The following is a 25,791-nucleotide window of genomic DNA, read 5'->3' on the forward strand; positions in this document are numbered from 1 at the left end:
GTTCAGTTCAGACCTTGCTTCCATACTCACATTCCTCTCACGTCTTATTTCTTTACAATACCCGCCTGCTTGCCAGAGAGGTAATTTTGTAAATACATTAAGGAGAGATATACCTTTATAAAAAGCAATAAGATGTCATGACGGATCAGACTCCTTTTTATATATTGCATTTGAATAAATAGCAGTGTGGGATATGGATCATAATCATATAGATTTATATCAGGGGGGGTTTGTAAGTAACACATCATTTGAGCAGCATAGTGTTATGAAAAGGGCTTTAACAGCAAGATTAATGGGATGTTTCCCGACACCTTCCAGCTATTTGTTCCATCGGCCAATCACAGGGGAGAATGCAGTGACACAGAACCATTCATTAAATGCACGACACGGAAGAGCTGGCACTGTGACGGCCGAGAGCGGACGCCCGACGAGGAGTTAGTCAGCACTGCCCCGTGAGCCTTTAACTAAGATGGGCACCTGCAATGGGACGCTGTTAAATGACGCTATCAATCAATCATGGGAAAAGCAAATTAGAGCCACAGCCAGTGTTTGGCAGGCAAAGAGCAAAGCACTTCAAGAACTAACTAGGTTTTCTCTCCCTTCCCATTATACTGTATTTCTAATTCATACGCCCTGAAGAATCCAAAATCAAGTGTCTCATATTTAAACAGACCTGTGGCGATATATGAAAACCAATCGTCATTTTCAAAAGTCGCCTGCAATGCCTGGCTGGACTCTGTAACTCTCCAGAAGCCATTTAATTTTTGAAAATGTGCCGCATAAAGCTTCCCAGGCTCAGATTAGAGCTGATTGGAAGCTGGAGCACAAACGGCCAATGATAATGAAGTTTTGCTGAGAATACGGCGTGATTTGAATGTATAATCTCTCCCAGACGCTCTCTGTGAATGGCTGCTGGAGAGCTACAGGGTGTGTGATTGGTCAACGTCAGCCCCGCCCACTCTTCCTGTCACAGGATCCTGATGGATGTGCTTAATGAGCTGTGATTGCTGTGCGATAGGCCTCGGTCCTGTGGATATTACAACTTAATATCTGACAGTGACGCTGTAAATGAGCACCTAATAGAGCGGATATGGGCAGTGCTGTTTTTAAATAATCCTATTTTGGACTAAATACCGCGGATGAAAGCATGGCACACAGGAAGAAGTTCTCCTGAATGGTAAATGACAAGGGATGGATAAGGACAGAAGATAAAATTGTCCTCTAGGCCATTTCAAAGTCATCCTCAATGAACCTGATGATCTATAGTCTGAGTCTAATAGATGGCTGGAAGTATGACATATATAATGTATGACAGTAGAAATGGATCGAATGCATGGGCAGGACCTTCTTACTTGCTTTATACAAAGTGTATTTACAGATCTTTGTACTGTATGTAGGGCTGGGTAAAGATATTGATTCCCAAAACTAATGACTTTGGTTCTTTATAGTGAATCAAATACACACTGATTCTTGAAGCGAATGACTCTTAGGTTATTTTTAGTTAATCAATACAGTGGAACAAGAATAGTAAGATTCTCAAAATAAATGACTCTTATGAACTGGTCCTTTTTATTAAATTAAACACATACAGTGTGAACCAAATCACAAACAAATTTCTTTTATGAACTGATTCTTTTTAATGTATAAAACACATACTGCGTGGCCAATGGTATCCAAATCTCTTTTTAGTGAATGAAAATATACGCAGATTCTCAAAACAAATGACCTTTATAATTTGGTTCTTTTCAATGAATCATATACGGTGTGACCAATTTACTGTAGTATGATTCACAAATGACTCTTATGAACCAGTTCATTAGTGAATCAAACACATAGACTGTGATCAATGCAATCCAAATCACAAACATATGACTCATGAATCTTTTCTTTTTACTGAACCAAAAACAAACAGCGCAACCAATGCAGTCAGATCCTTGAAACAAACTAGCCTTATAATTTGGTTCTTTTTAGCAAATCTAGTACTGCATGAAGTACGATTCACAAATGCCTCTTTTGAACTGCTTCTTTTTAGTGAATTAATAACATATACTGCAACCAACGTAGACAGATTCTCAATACAAATGACTTTTTGGTTCGTATTAGTGAATCAAACACATACAGCTTGACCAATGTAGCCAAAATCACAAACAAAAAAATGACCCTAATTAATTTTCTTCAGTTAATTAAAAACATACAGTGCAACCAATATAGTCAAATTCCTTATTGTGAATCAAATGTTTTAGTTAATTAATAACATACAGTGTGACCAATGTGGTTCATTCTGAAAACAGATGACTCTTACGAACCAGTTCTTTTCAGTGAATCAAACGCATACAGTACCCGACCAATGTATGCCAATGTTGAAACAAATGGCTCTTCATTTTTTTTTTTATAGTGAATCAAATATATACGGCCTGAACAGTGAAATCCAATTCACAAAACAAATGAATCTTATGATTCATGATTCTTATGATTATTTTTATTGAATTGAATTGAACACATACAGTGTCTGACAAATATAATAACAAATAACTCTTATGAACCGGCTCTTTTAAGTAGTCAAAAACATACTGTGTAGTGTGACCTGTGTGGTCTCATTTCTTTTTAGTGAATCAAACACATGAAACCACCTCCAGTGTAGACCAATTCTCAAAACAAATGATTCTTATGCAACGGCTTGTTTAATGAATGGTTAGGGTAAAAAAAGAAAGGTTAGCCGTTTGAATCAAAACATTGTTCTGTAAAATTTATTTCTTTAAGCAAAAGGTACATTGTAACTGCAATATACCAAAAAGAATCAGAATCAAACTGAGCATTTGTGAATCATTTTGCAATCAAACTTAATTTTTTAGCTGTGTTTATTCATATTCATGAAAATAAGCATCATGCATAGTGAGCAATTAATGCCAGAAGTTTCACTTTTGAAAACTATTGCATGAAGTTTCATAAACCGATGCAGTGCATTTGAAACTGATCATCGTAGTAAAACTAACACAAAATCAGAGTAATGCGTGGATGGTGATATTTATTACATAACCTTGACTGCATTGGATAATTAGATTTGTACTTTTCTGCGGTGGATTTAGGTTAGAATATACGGGTCACGGTGAAGAGAACTCACCTGCGAGTTAAACCTCAGCTGGCACACGCTGCACGAGACAGCTTTCCTTTTAGAGGAGGCTGAAGCACTGAACGTGTGATGCAAAACAGCTTTCTGAACTGGATCCATCTGAGGAGACGAGAGAACGGAAAAGCAGTTTTGTTAGCCTCATTCAGCCCAGCGGCACGCTGAATGTCAACTCTGTTACCCATCGGACAGCGTGATAAAAACATTGCCCCCGGCAGCTTTATCAGAAACACGACTTGTGGTTGCACAGTCTGTAACACGTTAAAGGCCAATGATTTCCACACACACACTCTTCAATCAACACAGCAGGGAAAGAGCAGGGGAAACAAACTCCACTGAGAATTTCATGAGAACCCAAATCAAAATTATACACTCAGAAAAGGTCTGCTGAAATTACAACAGCTGCATGTGAAGTGTATCTCGTTTGAGCAACAGATCAGCACTGGGAAGACCAAGTAGATTAAATGTCACTAGTTTATATGACAAAATTAGTTGAACATGGATATTCAGAGTTTTGCTGTACAAAAAAAGCTACTTTAAAATAAAAAAATGAACATATTGTCAGGACATCTTTACCTGCTTTACACAAAATATAAGCATATAAGATCATTGCATGTAGGGCTGGGCAAAGATACTTTTTCCCCAAATTAATCAATATTTTAATGAAAAAAATTGGAATTGGAAAAATACAGGTCCTTCTCAAAAAATTAGCATATTGTGATAAAGTTCATTATTTTCCATAATGTAATGATAAAAATTAAACTTTAATATATTTTAGATTCATTGCACACCAACTGAAATATTTCAGGTCTTTTATTGTTTTAATACTGATGATTTTGGCATACAGCTCATGAAAACCCAAAATTCCTATCTCAAAAAATTAGCATATCATGAAAAGGTTCTCTAAACGAGCTATTAACCTAATCATCTGAATCAACTAATTAACTCTAAACACCTGCAAAAGATTCCTGAGGCTTTTAAAAACTCCCAGCCTGGTTCATTACTCAAAACCGCAATCATGGGTAAGACTGCTGACCAGAAGGCCATCATTGACACCCTCAAGCAAGAGGGTAAGACACAGAAAGAAATTTCTGAACGAATAGGCTGTTCCCAGAGAGCTGTATCAAGGCACCTCAGTGGGAAGGCAAAAGTGTGGCAAAAAACGCTGCACAACGAGAAGAGGTGACCGGACCCTGAGGAAGATTGTGGAGAAGGACCGATTCCAGACCTTGGGGGACCTGCGGAAGCAGTGGACTGAGTCTGGAGTAGAAACATCCAGAGCCACCGTGCACAGGCGTGTGCAGGAAATGGGCTACAGGTGCCGCATTCCCCAGGTCAAGCCACTTTTGAACCAGAAACAGCGGCAGAAGCGCCTGACCTGGGCTACAGAGAAGCAGCACTGGACTTTTGGACAAATTTTGCATGTCATTCGGAAATCAAGGTGCCAGAGTCTGGAGGAAGACTGGGGAGAAGGAAATGCCAAAATGCCTGAAGTCCAGTGTCAAGTACCCACAGTCAGTGATGGTCTGGGGTGCCATGTCAGCTGCTGGTGTTGGTCCACTGTGTTTCATCAAGGGCAGGGTCAATGCAGCTAGTTATCAGGAGATTTTGGAGCACTTCATGCTTCCATCTGCTGAAAAGCTTTATGGAGATGAAGATTTCATTTTTCAGCACGACCTGGCACCTGCTCACAGTGCCAAAACCACTGGTAAATGGTTTACTGACCATGGTATTACTGTGCTCAATTGGCCTGCCAACTCTCCTGACCTGAACCCCATAGAGAATCTGTGGGATACTGTGAAGAGAAAGTTGAGAGACGCAAGACCAAACACTCTGGATGAGCTTAAGGCCGCTATCGAAGCATCCTGGGCCTCCATAACACCTCAGCAGTGCCACAGGCTGATTGCCTCCATGCCTCGCCGCATTGAAGCAGTCATTTCTGCAAAAGGATTCCCGACCAAGTATTGAGTGCATAACTGAACATAATTATTTGAAGGTTGACTTTTTTTTGTATTAAAAAACTTTTCTTTTATTGGTCGGATGAAATATGCTAATATTTTTAGACAGGCATTTTGGGTTTTCTTGAGCTGTATGCCAAAATCTTCAGTATTAAAACAATAAAAGACCTGAAATATTTCAGTTGGTGTGCAATGAATCTAAAATATATGAAAGTTTAATTTTTATCATTACATTATGGAAAATAATGAACTTTATCACAATATCCTAATTTTTTGAGAAGGACCTGTATACTTCCTCAGCAGCACACTGTGGTGTTCCACAGGGATCTAGTCTTGATCCAACATTGTTTTCTTTATACCTGCTGCCATTGGGCTCCATCTTTTATCAAATGAAGTATCATTTAACTTATATGCTGATGACACCCAATTATACCTCCCCTTTATACATAATAGAGATCCTGCTAGCATGTTTACAGGAAGTGAAATTATGGCATACACACAATTTTCTGGCCTTAAATGAGAATAAAACTGAAGTAGAACTGTTTCGTCCAAGTGATTTTTATGACTTTGACCTCAGCGACTTAAGTTCTTATGTTTCTCCATGTGTGAAAAATCTAGGTGTGTTGTTTGATTCAGGTGTCAAGTTTGATGAACAAATGAATTCTGTTGTTAAATCATGTTTATATCAACTACGATCTCTCTCAAAAGTTACATATTTTCTTTCTCTAAAGAACTTTGAAATAGTCATCCATTCATTCATTACTTCACACCTTGACTACTGCAATCCACTCTATTATGAAGCAAACCAATCATCTATTGGACGCCTTCAAATGGTTCAAGATGGTGAAGCCAGGCTGTTGACTGCTAGTCGAAAACTCGATCACATTTCTCCCATTTTAACATCTCTGAACTGGCTACCAGTCAAACTGAGGATACAATTTTTACATTTTAGTTTTTGTTTGTAATGGCTTAGCACCAATGTATTTATCCGACATTTTACATTGTCACAATCCATCTAGGTAACTTAGATGCGACAACCTTAGAGCACTCTGTGTTTGTAGATGGAGGTAAGCTTTGGCGATAGCAGGCCCTAAACTCTGGAATAGCTTACCGGTATCGATCAAAAATGGTGTCATCACTCTCCTCTTTTAAATCAAAACTTAAAACACATCTTCTCAGTGTAAAACTGAGGCACGGTGAAACAGGATATGACATCGTCGGGGTGGTCTTTGGTGTGCTGAGAGCATCTCGGTCTTCAATGAGCTTGTGAAATTACACAGATGCTCTCAGCCACCGCCTGCTGCCTTCATTTGTCCATCTATCAGATAAGCATTCGCCTCCTGCCTCCATCTCCTCAGACTGAAATACTGGCGCTCTCTCCTCTGACGTCTGTTCTATGATGGTTCAACAACTTGAACCTGCTGCAGTCAGATGTCAGCCCAGCCGCCGGTGTTACACAAGCAGAAAATCACTTTCGATTCACAATCGTCTTCTGCGGCCAGCTGTAGATGAGGCTCCTAAATCAATTCCACTTTAAGCTCCGAGAAGTGACACGCAGTTTAGAAACCTGATACACTCTTCTTTATAAGACCCCATCAGGCCAATCAGTCACAGTATGTTATGTTCTGATGTCAATTTCGTACGAATCCATGCCATATTGGTACCACATGTATGTGTCTGAAATGAGCATGGAAAATTGCTGGACAGCGTATCTGAAAACGTTACATAATATAATTGCGGCATAACTCTAAAAAGAGGACGAGATGGCACTTAAAAAGAGCGGGATGGGTGCAGGTTTTGGAGCACGTCCATCTTGCCAACGAGGGGCTGCAGGGAAATCAAAGGACTCGGAGGAGGACGTGCGAACAACGCGGGAAGAGAGCGATAAAAAGAACGAACATAGAGAGAGAGAAGAAAAAGAGATTAACCATCTGTGCGCGGCGATGACCTCACACTCCAAACATGCCAGGTTCAGCGAGGAAATGCTGCTTCTCATTCAAAGCGTTTACATGCACAATAAAAACCTGATAACCATCAAAATCAACTCATTACAAAAGCTCAACAACTCAAGAACAACAGTAATAACCACTTACATGATACTTTGAAATCGCCAGGGTTTTCTAGGATTTGTGCATCAAAGCAAAAAAACGCACTCAATCTATATTAGGGTTTATGAAGTCTTTAAAAGACCTTTTTAAGACCAAATAAAGACAATTGAATGGAATAAATTGAATGGATCACAATATAAGTGAGTGAGTGAAGTGACATTCAGCCAAGTATGGTGACCCATACTCAGAATTTGTGCTCTGCATTTAACCCATGTGAACACACACCCAGAGCAGTGGGCAGCCATTTATGCTGCGGCACCCGGGGAGCAGTTGGGGGTTCGATGCCCCCAAAATGCAATATGTCAATATGGCCTCCAAATATAAATGTGTTGTATTAGCAATGCAATTTCTAACATTATTTACTATTACTATTTAATATTATTTACTTTCTCCATTATTATTATTATTATTTCCAAAACAGTTTGAATAACTCTGCATCCAACCACTACAATACTGAAATAACTTTAATTGTACCTTCTGAACCCACTGCTTGGGATAAGGACGTTTGAATATTTTTTTCCAGAAAACAATACAAAAATATAAAAAAATACATGCAACCTGTAATGCCATGATTTTATGAATTTAAGACTTTCTGCTCTGATTTAAGCCTTAATTTGTGGAACAGAAGACTTTTTAAGACCAGTAGAGAACCTGGAATAAGCAACTAGAACATCAGTAAGAGCAAGATAAAACTCATTCACATGACTTCACACATCACAGCCTGATAAAACTATTATGGAACCACTGTTTATGCACAATAAAATCAAGAACATGCATTAAAGTTATGATGCAATGTAAGTAGTAAAAGGAAAGATGTTTAAGAGACAGCAAGTTTGTGAAAAGATTCGTTTTTTTTTTAAATTTTGAATAAAATGCTTAAATTATGCACAATAAATACAAAAGCATGAAGTAAGAGTCAGAGCAATTTTACAAAAGAAAAAATGATTAAATTTCAGTATATCGTTTCCATACAGGGACCTTTTAAGACAACCTACTGATTAGATTGGCATAAAAGCTTTACTTCTACGACTTCAAGATCCCTTGATTAAAATGCACTTATTGTTTTTCTAAACTGCTTTAAGGGCAACTTCAAAAAGGTTTCTCTGACACATTAAGTGCCCAAGAGCATTGTGGTGTATAATATTCATGTTCAAATGCCCAAATCAGTTGTTGTTTTTTTCTTTCCTGAACTGGAATCTCAGAAACTCCAGGGTGTCAAGATATTCACAGTTGCCTTAAATCATCCTCCCGCTGCCCGCCGCTATACATTTGTTTACATTTTGCTGAAAAGATGGAAGAAAATTCATCAATGTGCATTTGTTTCGTTATGTTCAGATGCTAGGTAGAGGTCATGTGGGGAGTTTTCACTCTTCTCCATGTCAGACATTATATATATATATATATATATATATATATATATATATATAATACATAATTAATATACTTTAAAATATAATTTAATTTAGTGATGCAAATCAGAATTTTCATCAGTTGTTACTCCAGTTTTCGGAGTCATATGATCCTTCAGAAATCATTGTAATATACTGATTTATTACCAGTGTTGAAAATAATGTCTGACATTTTGTTCAGGATACATTGATGAATAGAAAGCTAAAAAGAACAGCATTAATATTAAATCAACATATTGGAATGATTTCTGAAGGATCATGTGACACTGAAGACTAAAGTAATGATGCTGAAAATTCAAATTAGAATCACAGGAATAAATTACATTTTAAAACATATTCTAATAGAAAGCAGCTATTTTGAATTGTAATAATATTTCACAATTTAACTGTTTTTACCTTATTTTTAATCAAATAAATACAGCCTTGGTGAGCAGAAAAGATTTATTTAAAAAACATTTAAAAAAATCTTACCAACCATACACTTTTAAATAGTAAACATTTTTTTTTATTTAAAACAAGTGATTAATTATTCAAAAGGCCTATTTTAAATAAATAAATTGTTTAATTTATGAATGCATCTATTGTAAGAGCCTTTCTAAGGGATCCACTCTGGCAGGTAAACAGATCAGCACAACTTGCAAAGTGTTTATTCTGTAGAAACAAAGCACAAGAGAAAGCATTTTGATGCCGAATCCAGCCGCGGCCAACACCAGCCACTCTTCCCATTAACTAAAGTGGGATAAATGACCTGTCAGAAGCAATACCAGCCCTTATGTTTTTCCCAATTACACGCCCACGCGTGTGAATCCCAGTCCCTGCGTCTATTGATTTTAACCGCTAAAATTTGCAATTCAGATCGGGATGAGGAGGCCAGGCCAGGATGATGAACAGCATGATCTCCGCCGGGTTGATAAACACATGTAACATTATCCCACATTCGGCCGCGGCGTGGAAGTATGAGCAGGAATCATCCACCCGTGAGACCCAGATAACATCCAAACAAATCTGAGGGAAACATATGAAATATTGAACTGCTTATCTGACTTATTGGACACATGATGGTGAGTTATGGCATGTGCCAGAGGGCTGTAGCAAAAGAGAACTGAAATTAAATGAGATATATAAATATAAAATCACAGCTCTCAATGAGGAACATTAGGAGAAGCCTTAGAGAATGAAACAACGTCTGGGTCGATGATGACAGCAAACATGTTAAAACTTGTTAATTGCATGACATTTCACACAGAAAACAGTGTTACGATCATTTTGGCTTTCAGTCTGTGGAACAACTACCCCAACGTTTTTAGAACCACGTTTTAAAGTGACTCAAATTGGATGCACAAAAGTATTTATTTTGGATGCTTAAAAGCACACACACACACACACACAAAATCAGTGCCAGAGATCTGCAAAAAGAAAAAAAAAGGTACTCAATACTCGACTAATCAAAATGTCCAAAATGCAGTAATCTGAAAGCGGACAGGATCTGGCTGTGGTGAAAAGAACAGCTCTGAAGGATAAAGAGCACAGTCTATTGAACTGAGAAAAGCACTCTCTGACAGATGGGTACAGAGAGCCGAGGCTGATGGGTAAATGGCCATCGCAGCAGAAGCTTCTATTGAGGTGCTTGAGCACAAGCTCTGCCCACGCAGACACAAAGACCTTCCTGAATAGAGCCGTATCACACACCTGCTGCTCCACCAAACCCTTTCATTACACAGCTCACCTCTCCGCCGGTGGCTGCGGCTGCAGGACTGAGATATACACACACTGACCAGAGTCTGGGACGATGCTTTACAAACAGAGATTCCCAAGTGGCAAACGTGTCATTTAAAACAGCCATTAGCAAATCATTTGACTTGAAAAAAAGAACGTTCAATGAGAAAATACGTGCATTTACCATTCGAACAGTTTGTTTTTGGAAAGAAATGAATACTTGTATTGAGCAAGGGTGAATTCAATTGATCAAAAGTAACAGTGAAGACGTTTAAAATGTTACAAAAGATTTCTATTTCAAATAAATGCAGTTCTATTTAACAGTCTATTCTTTAAAGAATTACGGAAAAAGAGAAAAAAAAGAGTATCACAGTTTCCACAAAAATGTGACCCTGGAGCACAAAACCAGTGAGAAGTCATACAGATATGTTTGTAGCAATAGCCAAAAATACATTGTATGGGTCAAAATTATATATTATTCTTTTATGCCAAAAATCATTATGATATTAAGTAAAGATCATGTTCCATGATCTTCCATGATGATATTTTGTAAATTTTATATTGTAAATATATTAAAACTTAATTTTTGATTAGTAATACGCATTGCTAAGAACTTCATTTGCACAACTTTAAAGGCAAATTTCTCATTATTTTGATTATATTATTTAGATTTTATTATTATTTTTTATTTTTTTTTGCATACTCTTCAAATAGATTCCATAATTTTAAATAGTTGTATCTATTAGTTGTATCGATTTTATTAAGCAGGAACGGACTAAATTAAAAAAAAAAAATCAAATAAAAGTGATTTGTGGCAGAGGAAGAGCATAAAAGATAAAAGACGATGAATATAAACAAGCCTTGATTAATCACGCACAATAAGACTAGGAACACTTCTTAAGAAAGTACATTTAGCACATGCTTGACTGATCTGTTTAACACTTACAGAGACAGAACAGCTGTGAAAGTCTCTCCTCAACTCAAGGTTTATATAAACGCTATGTGTCTAACCTCCCAAACAATGTAAATGCAGTTCAGTAATCTACAGAGGTGGACTTGTGGGTCTATTTTCATCATTTCTAGCCTGAGGTCAAGCTTTCTGGAGCGGTTTATGCTTATTATGAGAAGCGTTTGCCCACTTCTATCTTCATCTCCATCTCGGTTCTCCTCTGTGAGTGGGGTTTGCGCTGAACTTATGTACCATAATCAAAGATTCAGCAGCAGAGCCTCCTACACAGGTCTCAACACTCCAACAATAGAGCTATGTTTAGATTTACACAACATTTAGCCAACAAAAGGCCCTATCGCAGACCTCCCAAAGTTTCTCTACGCCTTCAGACTCGCAGAACAACTTAAAAACAAGACGGACACTGGCACTGCTAACCAGAGCTATTTATGCATTTGAAAGCAAATTCACTGATGCTGAGTAAATTCAAAATGATTATTATAAGCAGTAAAATCAGTTAAATTGAAATTATTAATGAGCATGAAAGAATATTTAATCATTTTTATATATACCTTTAAAGTGTACCTGGAGTATATTTGCAATAGTTCCACTTTAGCACAATCAAAAATACTTCAGTTCATCTTTCCTTGGACTTTCACAAAATTAAATTGCATTAAGCACAAAATAAGTTTAGCAGACTTTAAGTATACCAGTTTAGTATACCAAAAGTACAATCGCAGGGTATATATATATATATATATATATATATATATATATATATATATATATATATATATATATATTTAAATAATGCCAACAAATAGTTAAACCAATTTAGAATTGAAATGAATCAAACATTCCAATTCTTTTTGTTTCTGAAGTTCAAATAAGAGACATTGGTGGACATATCTTATAGTCTTATAGCATGAGACAAGAAAAGAATTAAAAAAAGAAAGAAAATGCAATGGTTAAATAAATAATGAAATACAATAACTGCAATATGCATGATGCTGTATACTGTCAAAATAAACTTGAACATTAGTGATGCCAAACGATTAATCATAATTAATTGCATCCAAAATAAGTTTTTGTTCACAGAATGTGTGTGCTTTGTATATTTATTATGTATATATAAACACACACATGCATGTATATATATTTAATAAAAATATGTTACGTTTATATATTAAATATATTTTAATATAAATTATGTTCATATCTATATATACATGTAAATGCATGTAAATATTTTCAAAATATATACTGTATGTGTTTGTATTTATATATATACACAGTATACACACATATATAATGTAAACAATAACAATTGTTTAATGTAATGTAATGTAAACAAAAACATTTTTTTTTATTTTGGATGTGATAAATCACGATTAATTGTTTGACAGCACTATTGAATATATTGTAAATATGTGAATATTTCTTCAAACCCATTTACAAACTGGTTCTTTCTCGCAGAATTCCACTGAAATTCCATTTAAAGTGAAGAATGGTTCCTCACAGAGATGGGCTGAGAATTCCTTAACAAGATCCATGACATCAGAAATGAGTTGATTCATCTCCTGATGGCGATTCGCCCGTGCTTTCTGAAGATTGATTATGGTGTGAAAGAGAGGAAGGAGAATATGTCCACACACCGCTGAACACAACACTAGGCATCAGACACTGTGAAACCAACTGTCCTGCTTCTTACAGGACTGGAGGAACAGTACAGACAAAAATTAAAATAATTTATAATTATTTACTCACCAGCATTTCATGTATGCCACAAAAGATGTTTAGCCAAATATCTAAGCGTGGTTTTTCACATAATGTAAGTACAGTAGGTGGAAACCAAGGCTCAAAAATGGATAAAATCATAATAAAACAAGTCCATCTGAGTCATACTCTATATTTCAAGCCTTCTGAAGACATATAATAGCTTTAAGTGAGGAAAAGACTGACACTGACTGAAGTCATTATTCAATGAAATATATATATATATATATATATATATATATATATATATATATATATATGTGTGTGTGTGTGTGTGTGTGTGTGTGTACATAACCTTTCAAAAAAATACTGATATGCTGCTCAAGAAACATTTCTTATTATCAATGTTGAAAACTGTCATGCAGATTAATATTTTTGTGGACAACGTGACACTTTTATAATTCTTTGATGAATAAAAGGTTCAAAACAACTGCATTTATTTGAAATAGAAATCTCTGTAACATTATAAATGACACTTTTGATCATTTTAATGTGTCCTTGTTGAATAAAAGTATTACAGTTTTCTTTAATAGGTTTGGTACTAAACCTACCCTTAAAAACCTTCTCCCCTAAAAAAAAGTGATTTTTTTTAAAAATTGACTCCACTGGCTTTTTAATCTTTTTGTTATGTATTTGGCACTTCTGACAGTAAATCAAAGATGTGTCTAGAGTTGCATCCGGAGTAGACAAGACAAATCAGCACATCTTCTGCATTAAGTGTTTACCTTTCTAAATATGTGTTTGCCTTTCTATCTGAAAATATGCCAAGAAAGCTTTCTTCTTACATCTCTAACTTCACTTAACCAACACAATAAAAGCTATGCATGCAGGCAAGCAAGCTATTTTTGTATGAGACTGTGAGAGTAGCCAGATTCAATTGTTTACAAGGCTGTTTTTCTTCATTTTAGTGAATTATTTAGGATCTACACCACCTGAGGTGTTTACATGAAGCCTTTTCTCTTTAGCTGAGCCACGAGTCAGATTAGTAATGGATTATCGGGCTGCATGTAAACAGAGTCAGAAACTCCATTTGACCCTGAAGGAAAGCGGGACATGGTTGTATGTCCTTGTAGACTTGCATGTAAAACAGGGATGGGACGGGAACGAGGGTGAGGTCGTTACAGCAAAGGCAAACATGGCGGTAGGCTGACGTTTCAAACAGCCCTTGCACTTTTAAACTCTCGTCGACCTCATAAATCTCAGCGAAAAGCTTGCATGGAAGACTTAAGTGGGGTCCTCCGGAGACTAAAGGTGGGAGGCCTTTCATTACATGTTACAGGTGTAAAGAGGCTTGCGTGACAGCATAAACCTCTTCAGCAGAGCAACATGCTGCGATGCACACTATATAAACATGCAAATGTGCAAACTTTCCCACAAGAGCTGTTTGTCTGGATGCAAGTCTGTTTGTCATCAGAGCTTGTGGTTCAACACAAAAGCTAAATGCATCCAAATACACTTAAAGATATAAAGCTGAGATATAAAGAGTCTTATACAAGAACACTGACAATATTGTGATCAACAGCTGAGAATTTCAAACTTCTGACTGCCTTCTCTATTAGTTTACGTGAAGAAACACTGATTGCACGCACACATTTTTTAAGTGTCCATAGCCTAAAACTGAATATTATATCCAGCTTGAGATTTATAGGATTCAGGATATTTGCAGTAGTATAATAATGTTTATTAAATGTATAATATTAAATATTTAGAAACATTCATACACATTCTAGAGGATATAAACTGAAATTTACCCATTAGATTAACTTGATATCTATTACTTAATGTACTCAGGAAGAGGTCGCAATCTTTACTTTTAGCTTATTATTTACTTAAAGAAATAGTTCATTCAAAAATGAAAATTTGCTGAAAATGTATTCACCCTCATGCCATCCGAGATGTAGATTAGTTTGTTTCTTTATGAGAAAATTTTTGCATTAAATTACTTTCTCACCAGTGGATCCTCTGCAGTGAATGGGTGCCGTCAGAATGATTTCCATAAAAACATGCAGCTTTTCACTTCATAAGATGTTAACTGATGGTCTCCAGTGGTATCAGCTGTTTGGACTCTCATTCTGACGGCACCCATTCACTGCAGAGCATCCACTGGTGAGCAAGTGATGGTATGCATTACATTTCTCCAAATCTTTTCCCATGAAGAAACAAACTCATCTACATTCTGAATGGCTTGAGGGTGAGTATACTTTCAGTAAATTGTTGACTACGCCTTTAACTGAAACTGTTGATGATGCAACAGTTTTCCAGTGTTGATGTTGCAAGCATACTGTGGTTTGAACCCAACTAGATGTGAAAAAGAAAATGGGAGCAGCTGGAGTAGGGTGAAATCAAAGCAAGCGGGAAAAACAGCCAAAAATATCTGTCAAAGTCATACGCACCTGAAATGTAAAGCATTGTGGTGTTAGATTGAATTTCAGAGAGCAATTACCGTCCCAGCATGTGGGACCCACTTTAGGTCAACAGCTGCTGGTTTCTAACATGAAATGCATCAACGTGACAGCAGTCAATGTAAACCTGATGTATCGTGACATCACAGACTTGATTCTGCTGGGTGTCACAAAGAGGACTGTAACCGTTTCATTCATGCATTGAGGTCACTGAAAACAACAATACAGATGATTCAGACCCCGAGGAATGTTTCACATGTGTGGAAAACAGCTCACAGAATATGTCAGGGTTTGAAAGACGTTTCAATTTAGCCAACTAAACCCCTCCGGGCTCCAATACATCTCCATTCTCCCAGCGATTCTGAATCTGCAAAAGCACAAATTGTTTTAATCAAAATGCAGTATATTATGCTCAGCTGCGCGGACGAACTGGCAGGAAAACATCAGCGTAAAAAGCTGGGGTATTATCAGTGCATTCCACCAGGGAGAGACCATTGGCAGATCACCAGGGAACAAAGCATCATCGTGAGAGAGACAACAGGGCGGGAATGAGAAACCTGCACAGCTGTGTGTGTCTGTTTACATCGCTTAACCTCACTCACACACACACACACACACACACACATACACACACTCACCTTATCCCTTCAGCTTATTCATTAGCCAAATACAGGTATTTCCGATTTTTATTAAAGTATCCTCTGAGATTTTCTGTTTTTAAATAATTCAATAAACAGCACATTTGTATGTAATATAAAATAATAATAAAACTAAAAATATTCAAATAAATGATTTATTTTTATTTTTTTTAAGAATAATAATAAACCATTTACATTTGCATCTAAATATATCCATGAACGTGATAATCAACTTGTAGAGAGATTCAATAATAGTACTGAGCCATTTTGCGATTTCATTTTTGTTTTATAACAGTGCAGTCATATTTATTTTTATTTTACTTTTGATTTTAAACTGCCTGATTTTTCTATTTGTCACATGCAACTATATTACCCTCCGTTAACATCATGATTTTCTATCAAGCTGCTTTGAAACAATGTGTACTGTGTAAGCGGTTTACAAATGAATTTTGACTTGCCTTTTCTATGACTGAATTCATTTTTAGCTTTTCATCAACTCACAAACCCGGTCTAACGCAACAGAGAAGAACAGGCGCTGTCCGGCTGTGTGTTCGGGGGGTAAACAGGCTTGAGCGGACGGCGCTGAGGCCCGTGTGTCACTCCCAGCGCTCCACTCCAAAGCAATTTTCCACAGAGAAATCAATAGCATAGTGCAGACCTCTCTACAGGGGAAATAGAGTTTGTATTGTTTCTCAAAGACAAATGCAGGCCTCAGGGAAAATAAATGGTATTTTCTTGGGCCTTAACCGAAAACTGTTCAGCCTCATTCATTCGCTCTCATCTCTTTTTTTCGGACACTCCTGAGAGCGTCGTTCTTCACTCGGAGCCTCTGAACAGAGCATTATGGAAAAAACCGGACTGGACTTGTTCTGAAATGCATAATATTGGTATGATATTATCTTCTGCCCTCATATATCTTTTTCTTTAAAAGCACTGCTTGACTTTTCCTCACTGGATCTGCGTCAAATACACTTAATCCACCCGGATTCAAGGTCCACCTGAGACTCATGCTTTCCAAAAACTCCTGTCTGATGTTTCATAACTTTCATATCAGTCCTAGTAGCCCCGTGTTATATTGCAGTACAACCCAGAGAGTCTGTGTCTAAATGTATTACTAACCAGGCGCAATGCCACACGTCTGCAGGGTCTAGAATGTTTCTGTGCGCAGTGAAAGTGAAATACTGTGGAAAACATCAAAATCAGGTCTATGTCCAGATTAGAATACTATTACTGCAGAACACACAAGAGTATCCCACAATGCAATGCACTTGACTTCAACATCTATTTTTCCAATGTGAGGAATCATCTGGTATATATATATATATATATATATATATATATATATATATATATATATATATATATATATATATATATATATATATATATATATATATATATATATATATTATAAGTATTAATAAAAATATTAATATAAATACAAATTATTTAAAATTATTACTGTTATAAAATGTTATTATTCAAATCTTAATAATTTTGAAAATAGAAAAGCTACATAGTTTTAGTATTTATTAATACAATTTTTAAGTATTAGCATTTTTACCGTATATTAAAAGCTAACAGAAGCAGTAGCATTTACAAACAAAAGCATATTTAAAAGTATGAGACAACAACAAACAAACATACCATTGAGCACAAAAATAAAAACAAGGCATGAACATGTTAGACTGCACCCCGTAAACACAACCAAGCCTAGAAAAACAAAAACAGTAAACCACCCCTTTAATATTATTTGGACAGGCATGTATTTTGAAATTTTGAGGAAAAAATCATTTTAAATTATTATAATTAATAATTCTCTAATTATTACAAGTATATTATTATTATTATTATATTATATATGATTTTTTTTAATGTATTTCAGGCAATATGCTAGTATTCCGTTCAAGTCGTCTTCGGTGACTGATAAAATGTTCCATCATGCATCGCTTGTCATGTTCACAGCTAGTTAGAACAAAATCTCTTGAAGAAAACAAGGTTTATAAACCTATTTTGTGTGTATTTGCCATCTGTAACTATGCATCATATCAATTTAGCAAAGGCACTTTAAAGTTAAATTAGTTCTGCTCTAATATAACTGAATTTATATGGCTTCATGTATACAGTACATTACAGGCTTCTTTATATACATTATTTGGAAAAAACACATCATTCCAGACTTGTAAAATTGCTGTTAACATATTAGGGTTGGAAAATCCCTGCCGTCATATTCTATAAGATTCCTTTTGTGTTTACGATTCTGAACCAGTGAAAGTTTAACATGCCTCTGAGAGCCAGCTATAGATCTGACCTCACTGTTTCCTGAACACACACACACACACACACACACACATTAACCCATACACAGCGAAAACCTCTCGCTCCATCTGAACGAGCTCAAGTTGATCATGACACAAAACTCTGTGAGGTGACTGAACACCAGTGTTTCCTACAGAAAGAACATGATTAAACTATGACCAGTGAGACTATATTTGTTTCCTAAACTTTTATGATGTCCGACACACTTTCTTTTATTCAGCATGGCTTTGTTGATGTGTAACAAAGCCACATGAGTGCAGACAGAAGCAACAACTTATTAATACATGCAGATTTTGCAATAGAGAACATGGTTGACAAGCCTGCACTACATGTTTTGGACAATAAAACTCAAAGACAGTAACTCAAACACTTACTTGATTCATTAAAAAGAACAGCACCAAACAAGCGATTCTGTTTTGCTGCAAATTCATTCTCATTCTATAAAGCAAGAAATCTATTTACTGTCAATAGATTATAATGCAAAACTGAATTAAAAATAACTACATGCAATTTGGCAAATTAAAAAGGCAGGAAATGTGTTGCAAATGTAATATTTAGTCCATACAACACAGTTTGCATTGCAGTAAGTAGTATGCTAGCAGTATTCTACAGCTTTGAAGAGTGATTAACTTCTGAAGTTTTTCGGCTAAACTATTTTATAACATGGGAGAAGCATGATTTATAGGTTTTTAGAATTTAGTTTGCATTCCATAACACAATAGAAAGTTGTAATGAATATTCACTGTCAATATATTATTTTGAGGCGTCCAGTTTAATTTGTCCAATGCAATCTACACTGCAGATTTTCTGCACTCAAGAACAGCAAAAACAAATCTGTTGCCACGTGTAAAAGTGCACTGAGCAAAAAAACAAAAGAATGGGACATAAACGCATTTACAACCTTGATCAAGCCAACTCTGGAATTCAATATGAGAGCAAGCTTCGCCAAAATAGCATAAGAGCAAGAGTGAGTGCGAGAGAGATTGCTGTGAGTTAATCTAGTATCATATTACCGGCTCCAGAGGATGGCCAATGCACAACTCATTATTGAAGGAAAAGTCTGTTAAATACAGATTAGGGATCCAGAGCAAATGTCAGCCTTGGCGACCATTGCTGCTTCTCTCTGAACCGCTATCAAAAAGTGTGTGTGCGTATGACTAAACTCTTCTGTGATGCATGACTGTGCCTCTTCGCTCCACATGCATCTGTTACCAGCATGTTTCAAAAATCCCACACTCCAGTTTCCAAACGCAGGTCCAGCTAGTTCAGTTTCCCCTCTAGCCAAATTCCCTCCCAGCGATACGCCGTCTTAGGACAACATGGCCTGTCTGTTGTGCTTTTTCAGACTTTAGCAGACGAAAAATCAGAGAGGTTCCCATCTACTGGAGGCACGATGGGTGAGAGCTGATGAGTGCTTTAGTTCCACACCAGCATCTCACAAAATATATTTCTCATGCTGACAAAAACCCAAAGCAACGCAGCAAAAAGTGATCCCAGAGGACTGCTCAGAGCTTGCTCTAATAAAGCTCAGGAGAATCAGTTCAAATTGCAGGTTTGACTGATTTAAGTGTCTCAGATGTTTCTTCTTCTAAAAAATGAGAACACCAATTAGACACAGTGATGATAGAATATATAGCAGAAGATGAGTTTATTGTGAGGTTTCTGGCTTTGGTATCTTTGCAAATCTGAGCACAGTTTGAGACATTGTTGAGATCTCTTCCTGAATTCTAGAGGAGATCTGGGAGATTTCTCGGGTCTTTTTCTATGGAAGTATCTGAGAAGTAGGAGGCTTCTCTCAATTTTGTTCTCCATTTATTCTCATTTGTGACTAGGAGATACAACCGAAATAGTTTTGACTTCTTTTTCTAATGTACACAGTTGAAGGCTGAAGCATCACAGTGAAAATGTATTTCTCAGAGGCTTCTCTTTCACAGCTCAGGAGATGTAATGGAGCTGTCAGTTATGATTTGTTTAAGAATCAAATGTGTCTCTGATTTTACAGTAAGAGCACAGAGCTATGCAATTAACAACATTTATAATTTAGTCTTCAGAGTCTATCAGAGTTCATAGCACTTCTCATTACAGACTTTTAGAGACATTTTTGAGTTCTCTTCTTGTATTCTAGAGAAGACATAAGATTTATTTTTAGGTTCTCAGATAAGGAAATATCCGAGAAGCGATTTATTTATTTATTTTTATATGAGGTTTTCCCTTCAGAGCTCAGAAGATATAAAGGAGTTCTCAGTTTTGGTTCATTTAAGTATCAACTTAGTCTCAGATGTTTCTTCTAAAATACCATATGAGAAGTAAAAAGACACAAATGAGTCATACAGTAAGAGTGCAAAGCTTTACAACTAACAAAATCCATGATTTAGTCTTTGATGAGAATTTGATGAGCGATGTCTGAGTTCATATTGAGATCTGGATTTTGATAGCATGGTATCTATGCAAATCTCAGCACGATTTGAAACACTATTGAGTTATTTTCTGGAATTCTAGTGGAGATTACGGAGTTATTTTCAAAGGACGCATGTATGAGAACATCTCATTTATTTCTCTTCATTTATTCTCATTAGTGTCTATGAGAAACAATTAAGATTTTAAAGAGATACCACTCTTTTGACACCTTTTTCTTATGGGAACAGACCAAGATCAGGGAGCAGATTAGCAAGGTTTCTCATTTGTAGCTCAGAAGTGACGGAGTTCTCAGTTATGGTTTGTTTAATATAATCAACTTTGTCTCAGATGCGTCTTCTAAAACTACAGAGCTATAAAACAAATGCAAATAGCAGCTCAGATCCTTTTGAGAATTTAACGAGAAATATTTGAGATCTTTTTATTGCAACCCCTTTAATATCATATAGTTTGAGATCTCTTCTGAAATTCAGTACAGAACAATTCCTACAGTAAGCAAAGGCCTCTGGTATCTACTGTATGAGTAAAACAAGACATTCAATAGATGTCTTTTGTGATTTTTCATAAATAAATAAAACTAGTTGTGCTTCTCCTTTCATCATTATTCATAAGCCATATCTACATCTATCATCTCCCACATCCAGCTGACTATGCAGTAGATGTTTATATGATCTTCACAAGTCCACAACACAAGTCAACAGCTGGCATTAAATTTCCAGAATGCACTGCACAACCAACAGTCCTAGAACAACCAGTACTCATATGACAATCATCACAAGTGACACTTTCTTCAAACCACCAGCACGAGAACAGAGTGGACCTCATTAGCACCTCCAGACGGAGTGTGTTTGTGTGACTCACGCTGCTGAAGCTGGGAATGAGGCTGAGCGTGGAGCCGCCGTCTAGAGGGAAGGGAAGGAAGTGCTTCATGCCCAGAGAGGGTGGCACAGTGGGCAGAGGGGCTCGAACCAGCGCTGGCACCAGTCCGCTCTGACACGCGTTACCTGAAGAGGACGGAGACAGACAGAGAGGTCATGCTTGGTTATGAGATGATGCACATGTGCAACCACTGGAGAGTAAAATATTTCAGTCAGGACCACTTGAGTCAAAAATACAATAGACAATTCTTTAAATCAAATTTGTATATCTTTTATTTGCATGATTGTTAAAGTTACATTTGGTGGTATGGCTCTGTTCTGAGTTACCCATCCTTTTCATGAGCTCCATGAAAGCTAGTCAGGGAACGTCAGCAGCTTCTGGGGACAATCTCCCATTGATAACAGAGCATGCATCAATGAAAACAGAATGACATTGAATGGCATTGGTGAATGGAGGAGGTGGGTTGCAAGCAATGCAGTGGAAGCAGCCAAGCAGCAGACTGAAAATGCACTTAAACAGGGCGCCCTGTTTGAAATGGACCAACTGAGTGCTTTAGCTATCAGATCAGCTGTTAGATCTGGGTATCAGCTGATAGCAGAGCTTGACTACATGGCCGGCCTGAACTGACGCTGAAACGCTATATTAATCATTAAGTGTGTTTTTCTTTAGCCGTTCATTTTAGAAGTGCTGACGTGTCTCATATCTGTATGCCAAATTATCCTTCCTCATCATCACACAGCCTGTTTTATTTAGTTATGAGATTTATGGGAAGCCAAATGCTCCAAATGAACTGTGCAATGTTATCCACATAACCCTTTGAACAAGTAAACTGTCGTGCGAGCAAATCGGCTGATCTGGTGGAAAGCCAGATGCGCATTCCTGGTGTTATTTTCCAAATTAAAGCAATATTCGTTTCCCTTTTTGGATGACATCATCGATGCCTCTTATTTTTTGACTCCGCCCCTCTGACCACCTGACCGCATTACGGTACAGGTGTATTTAATACATACTTGTAATTATCTATTTTGTATATTTTTGCTAATGCAAACTAAAAAAAAAAAACGTTAACGGGTAAACATAACAGGTAGCTACTAAAAATAAGAAAAAAATATTGTGGGAAACGTAAAACCAAAGCACCCAATAAATATAATAAGTCTAGCTGTTTTGTTTGCTTTTAATATCTCTGTTCATTATTAACAGATCCATCAACTAAATGGAAACACTGATAACAATGAAGTTAAAATAAAGATAAAGCTGGAGGAAACAATATAAACAAAAATGACAGAATAATTTATGCTTTTATTGTCGATACATGACATATAAAACATATAACCTTTACAAACTGAATGCCAATAAATGTGCGGAGAAGTTTAACATAAAGAACACATCCCTAATCTAAAATGTTAGCAAATTTTAAACTATAAGCCGGTCATCGACTGAACTGTGCATGAGATGTGGCAGCAAACTGAAAACTACAGTAACTTTTGGCCTTTCCCTAAAAATCTGATTGATAATAATGTTGCTCAAGGACGAAACACGGATGTTGAACACGGTAGTTTGGCAGAATCACAGTAAGCACACAATTCATGAGATCGATTCAGGCAAGATGTGATGATCCAAAACATGTCTTTGACACACGCAGCGAAATCTCCACTGAGGATCTGAACACTACCAGCGATGACATCCTGACTTTGGTACCTGTTTCTCAAAACCATCTGCCATATCATTCACTTTTCAACAAACTCTCCAGTTACTATAAATATTTGAAGAAAACCCTTGACTCCGGACTGGCTGTTATCTGGAATAGCTGTAGACACAAACACTAGTCCAAGTGGGAGAGACAGAAACCAGTGGCAGAAAACATAAGTAAATGGCTTGTTTTATTACAGTATGAGTGTTTGTGAGGGTGGCGTTGGAAAGGCAGATCTTTACAGCACATCCCATTAACGCACAAGAAAAAGAAACAGCATTCCATATCCAAACAAAGACAAAAGCCAAAGAAGAAAAACTAAAGACCGAAAACCCAAAGCAATGCAGAAATGTGATGCCATTGAAAAATGCATTGCTTAGGAGTGACTTTATCCTTTGTTTCATTAAAGTATCAGTTTAGCTTTTTGTCAAAAATGAGTCAATTGCTAAAATAAATAGATTAATGTGAAGAGCAGCTAAAATCATTTGGTTAAATAGGAATTAAATGAAAAATGTCTGAGTTTGTTTTGAGATCTCTTTCAAACTTCCTCTTGGGAAATATTTGGATCTATTGTGAAATTCAAAAGAAGACACACATCTCAGGAGAAACATCTGAGATGCAGAAGAACCAAGTCTCTATTTGTTCATTGTTGTCTGAGATATTAAGAAGATCTCCTTTAAATGTTTCTTTTAATTAAAAAAAAAACTCTTCTTTTGATTGCAAAGCTTGAAATTTTCTTAGATCTACTTTGAAACTCTATAAATGAGATTATTAGGGTATGTTTCTCAGGAGAAAGTGGGAAAATTATGAGAAAGTCTGTACTTGATCTTATTATTGTCTAGAGGAAACAACTGAGAGATCTCCTTGGTGATTTTCTAATGCATTGGTTTAGGTGCTATCTAAAATCTACAACTTCTTCTAAGGTCTGTTTCTAAGGAGAAATGGACTCTAATGTCTCAATTTGATCTCATTACTGTAAAGAAGATAACGATATTTACTTTTTGATTTTTATATCACATAAGGTTATCTAAATAAAATCCATGAAACAAATGTTCTCTTATTCTTTTGATTGCATAGCTTGCAATTGTTCTGATATTCTCTGAAACTCTAGAAATTCCTGTAGATGACTAAGGTCCTTTTTCAGGAGAAATTGAAAGGTTTTCTATGGAAGCCAGTTCCCACCACTGAATAAAGAATAAAAAATAAGGTCACTGTGACTTTTCATATAACAATTCTGACTTTTTTTTTTCAGAGTTATGTGATATAAACTCACAATCGCAAGAAAAAAAAGGCAGAAGTGGTATATTCGAGCTCATAATTCTGATTCTATTCTCAGAATTGCTTGATATAAACTCACAATTGCAAGAAAAAAGTCAGAATTGTGAGATAAAAAGTCGCAATTACTTTTTTTTTAAATTAAGTCGCAGAAACTGGCTTCCATAGTTTTCTCTAATGTCTCCATTTGACCCCATTGTCTATAAAAACAATGTTTTGGTCAAGATCTTTTTTTTTCTCAGGAGCAACTGTAAAACTTTACGCTAAAAAAATAAATAAATAAAAATTAGACTTTATTTTCTACTATATTTGATCGCATTATTGTCGAGAAGAAACAACTATTTATTAACTAAGATATTAACTAGATCTCCTTTAACTTGTGGATTTAGGTGTTGACTAAAATGAAAAACCATAAATGATTTAGTTTTTATTGCGTATTTTACAATTTTCTAAGATATCTTCTGAAACTCTCCTGAATCTCCATTTGAACTCTGATTTTTTCAGATTTCAGATTTCTTTTTTTATTCAGACATTTAAACATTTAACAAATGATTACATAAATCAAGATAAAGTCTGAAATGGAAAAGACAGAAGCTAAAGTTTATTGCGCCTATCCCAGTGCATTTACAAAACATAATCAGTAAAGCTGCTAATGTCTCATACATGGAGAAAAAAAAACACACACACAAAAAAAAAAAAAACATCATCAACATCCCCAGGATCCATTAACATCTTTAGCATCCATTCTCAATGTATTGTTTTTATAATTGATTTCTTCAAAAGAATTTTAAATTGAATTAAGGTTTTACAGTCTTTAAGCTCTTGGTCCAACTTACTCCAAACATTAATCCCAACAAAAGAAAGACAATGCTGCTTTGCACTCGTTCTCACATATGTATTTGGAAACATTTCTTCCTTTCGGAAATTATAAACACAATCTCGTTTTTGGAACAATCCCTGGATATGCACTGGTGACCTATTATGGCTTATATTATACATAAATTGTGCTGTTTTAAACTCGACCAAATCCTTCAATTTTAGTGCTTTTAGTTTAATGAAAACCTCATTTGTATGGGCCCTGTAATCCACTTTATTCACAATGCGGATAGCTCTTTTTTGAATGATACTTATTA

At 36.1% G+C, this 25,791-nt stretch overlaps 1 protein-coding gene across 6 annotated transcripts in view; it reads right to left on the reverse strand.

Moving 5' to 3' along the window:
- Window positions 1-25,791, reverse strand: part of znf385d (zinc finger protein 385D) — a 94,160-nt gene that overhangs the window by 26,508 nt on the left and 41,861 nt on the right. For 5 of the 6 annotated variants that reach the window (XR_009437722.1, XM_059568529.1, XM_059568525.1 and 2 more), the window contains 2 exons: window positions 21,676-21,818; window positions 3,122-3,229 (listed from right to left, as the gene is read on the reverse strand). Coding sequence is in view for 5 of the 6 variants with exons in the window: in XM_059568525.1 (XP_059424508.1) it covers window positions 3,122-3,229; window positions 21,676-21,818 (251 nt within the window). In the remaining variant the exon portion in view is untranslated. The remainder of the gene's footprint in view (window positions 1-3,121; window positions 3,230-21,675; window positions 21,819-25,791) is intronic. The other variant, XM_059568528.1, reaches the window with a different exon arrangement.

This window comes from Carassius carassius, chromosome 15, assembly GCF_963082965.1.
Source record: "Carassius carassius chromosome 15, fCarCar2.1, whole genome shotgun sequence".
NCBI classification, from domain to species: Eukaryota; Metazoa; Chordata; class Actinopteri; order Cypriniformes; family Cyprinidae; genus Carassius; species Carassius carassius.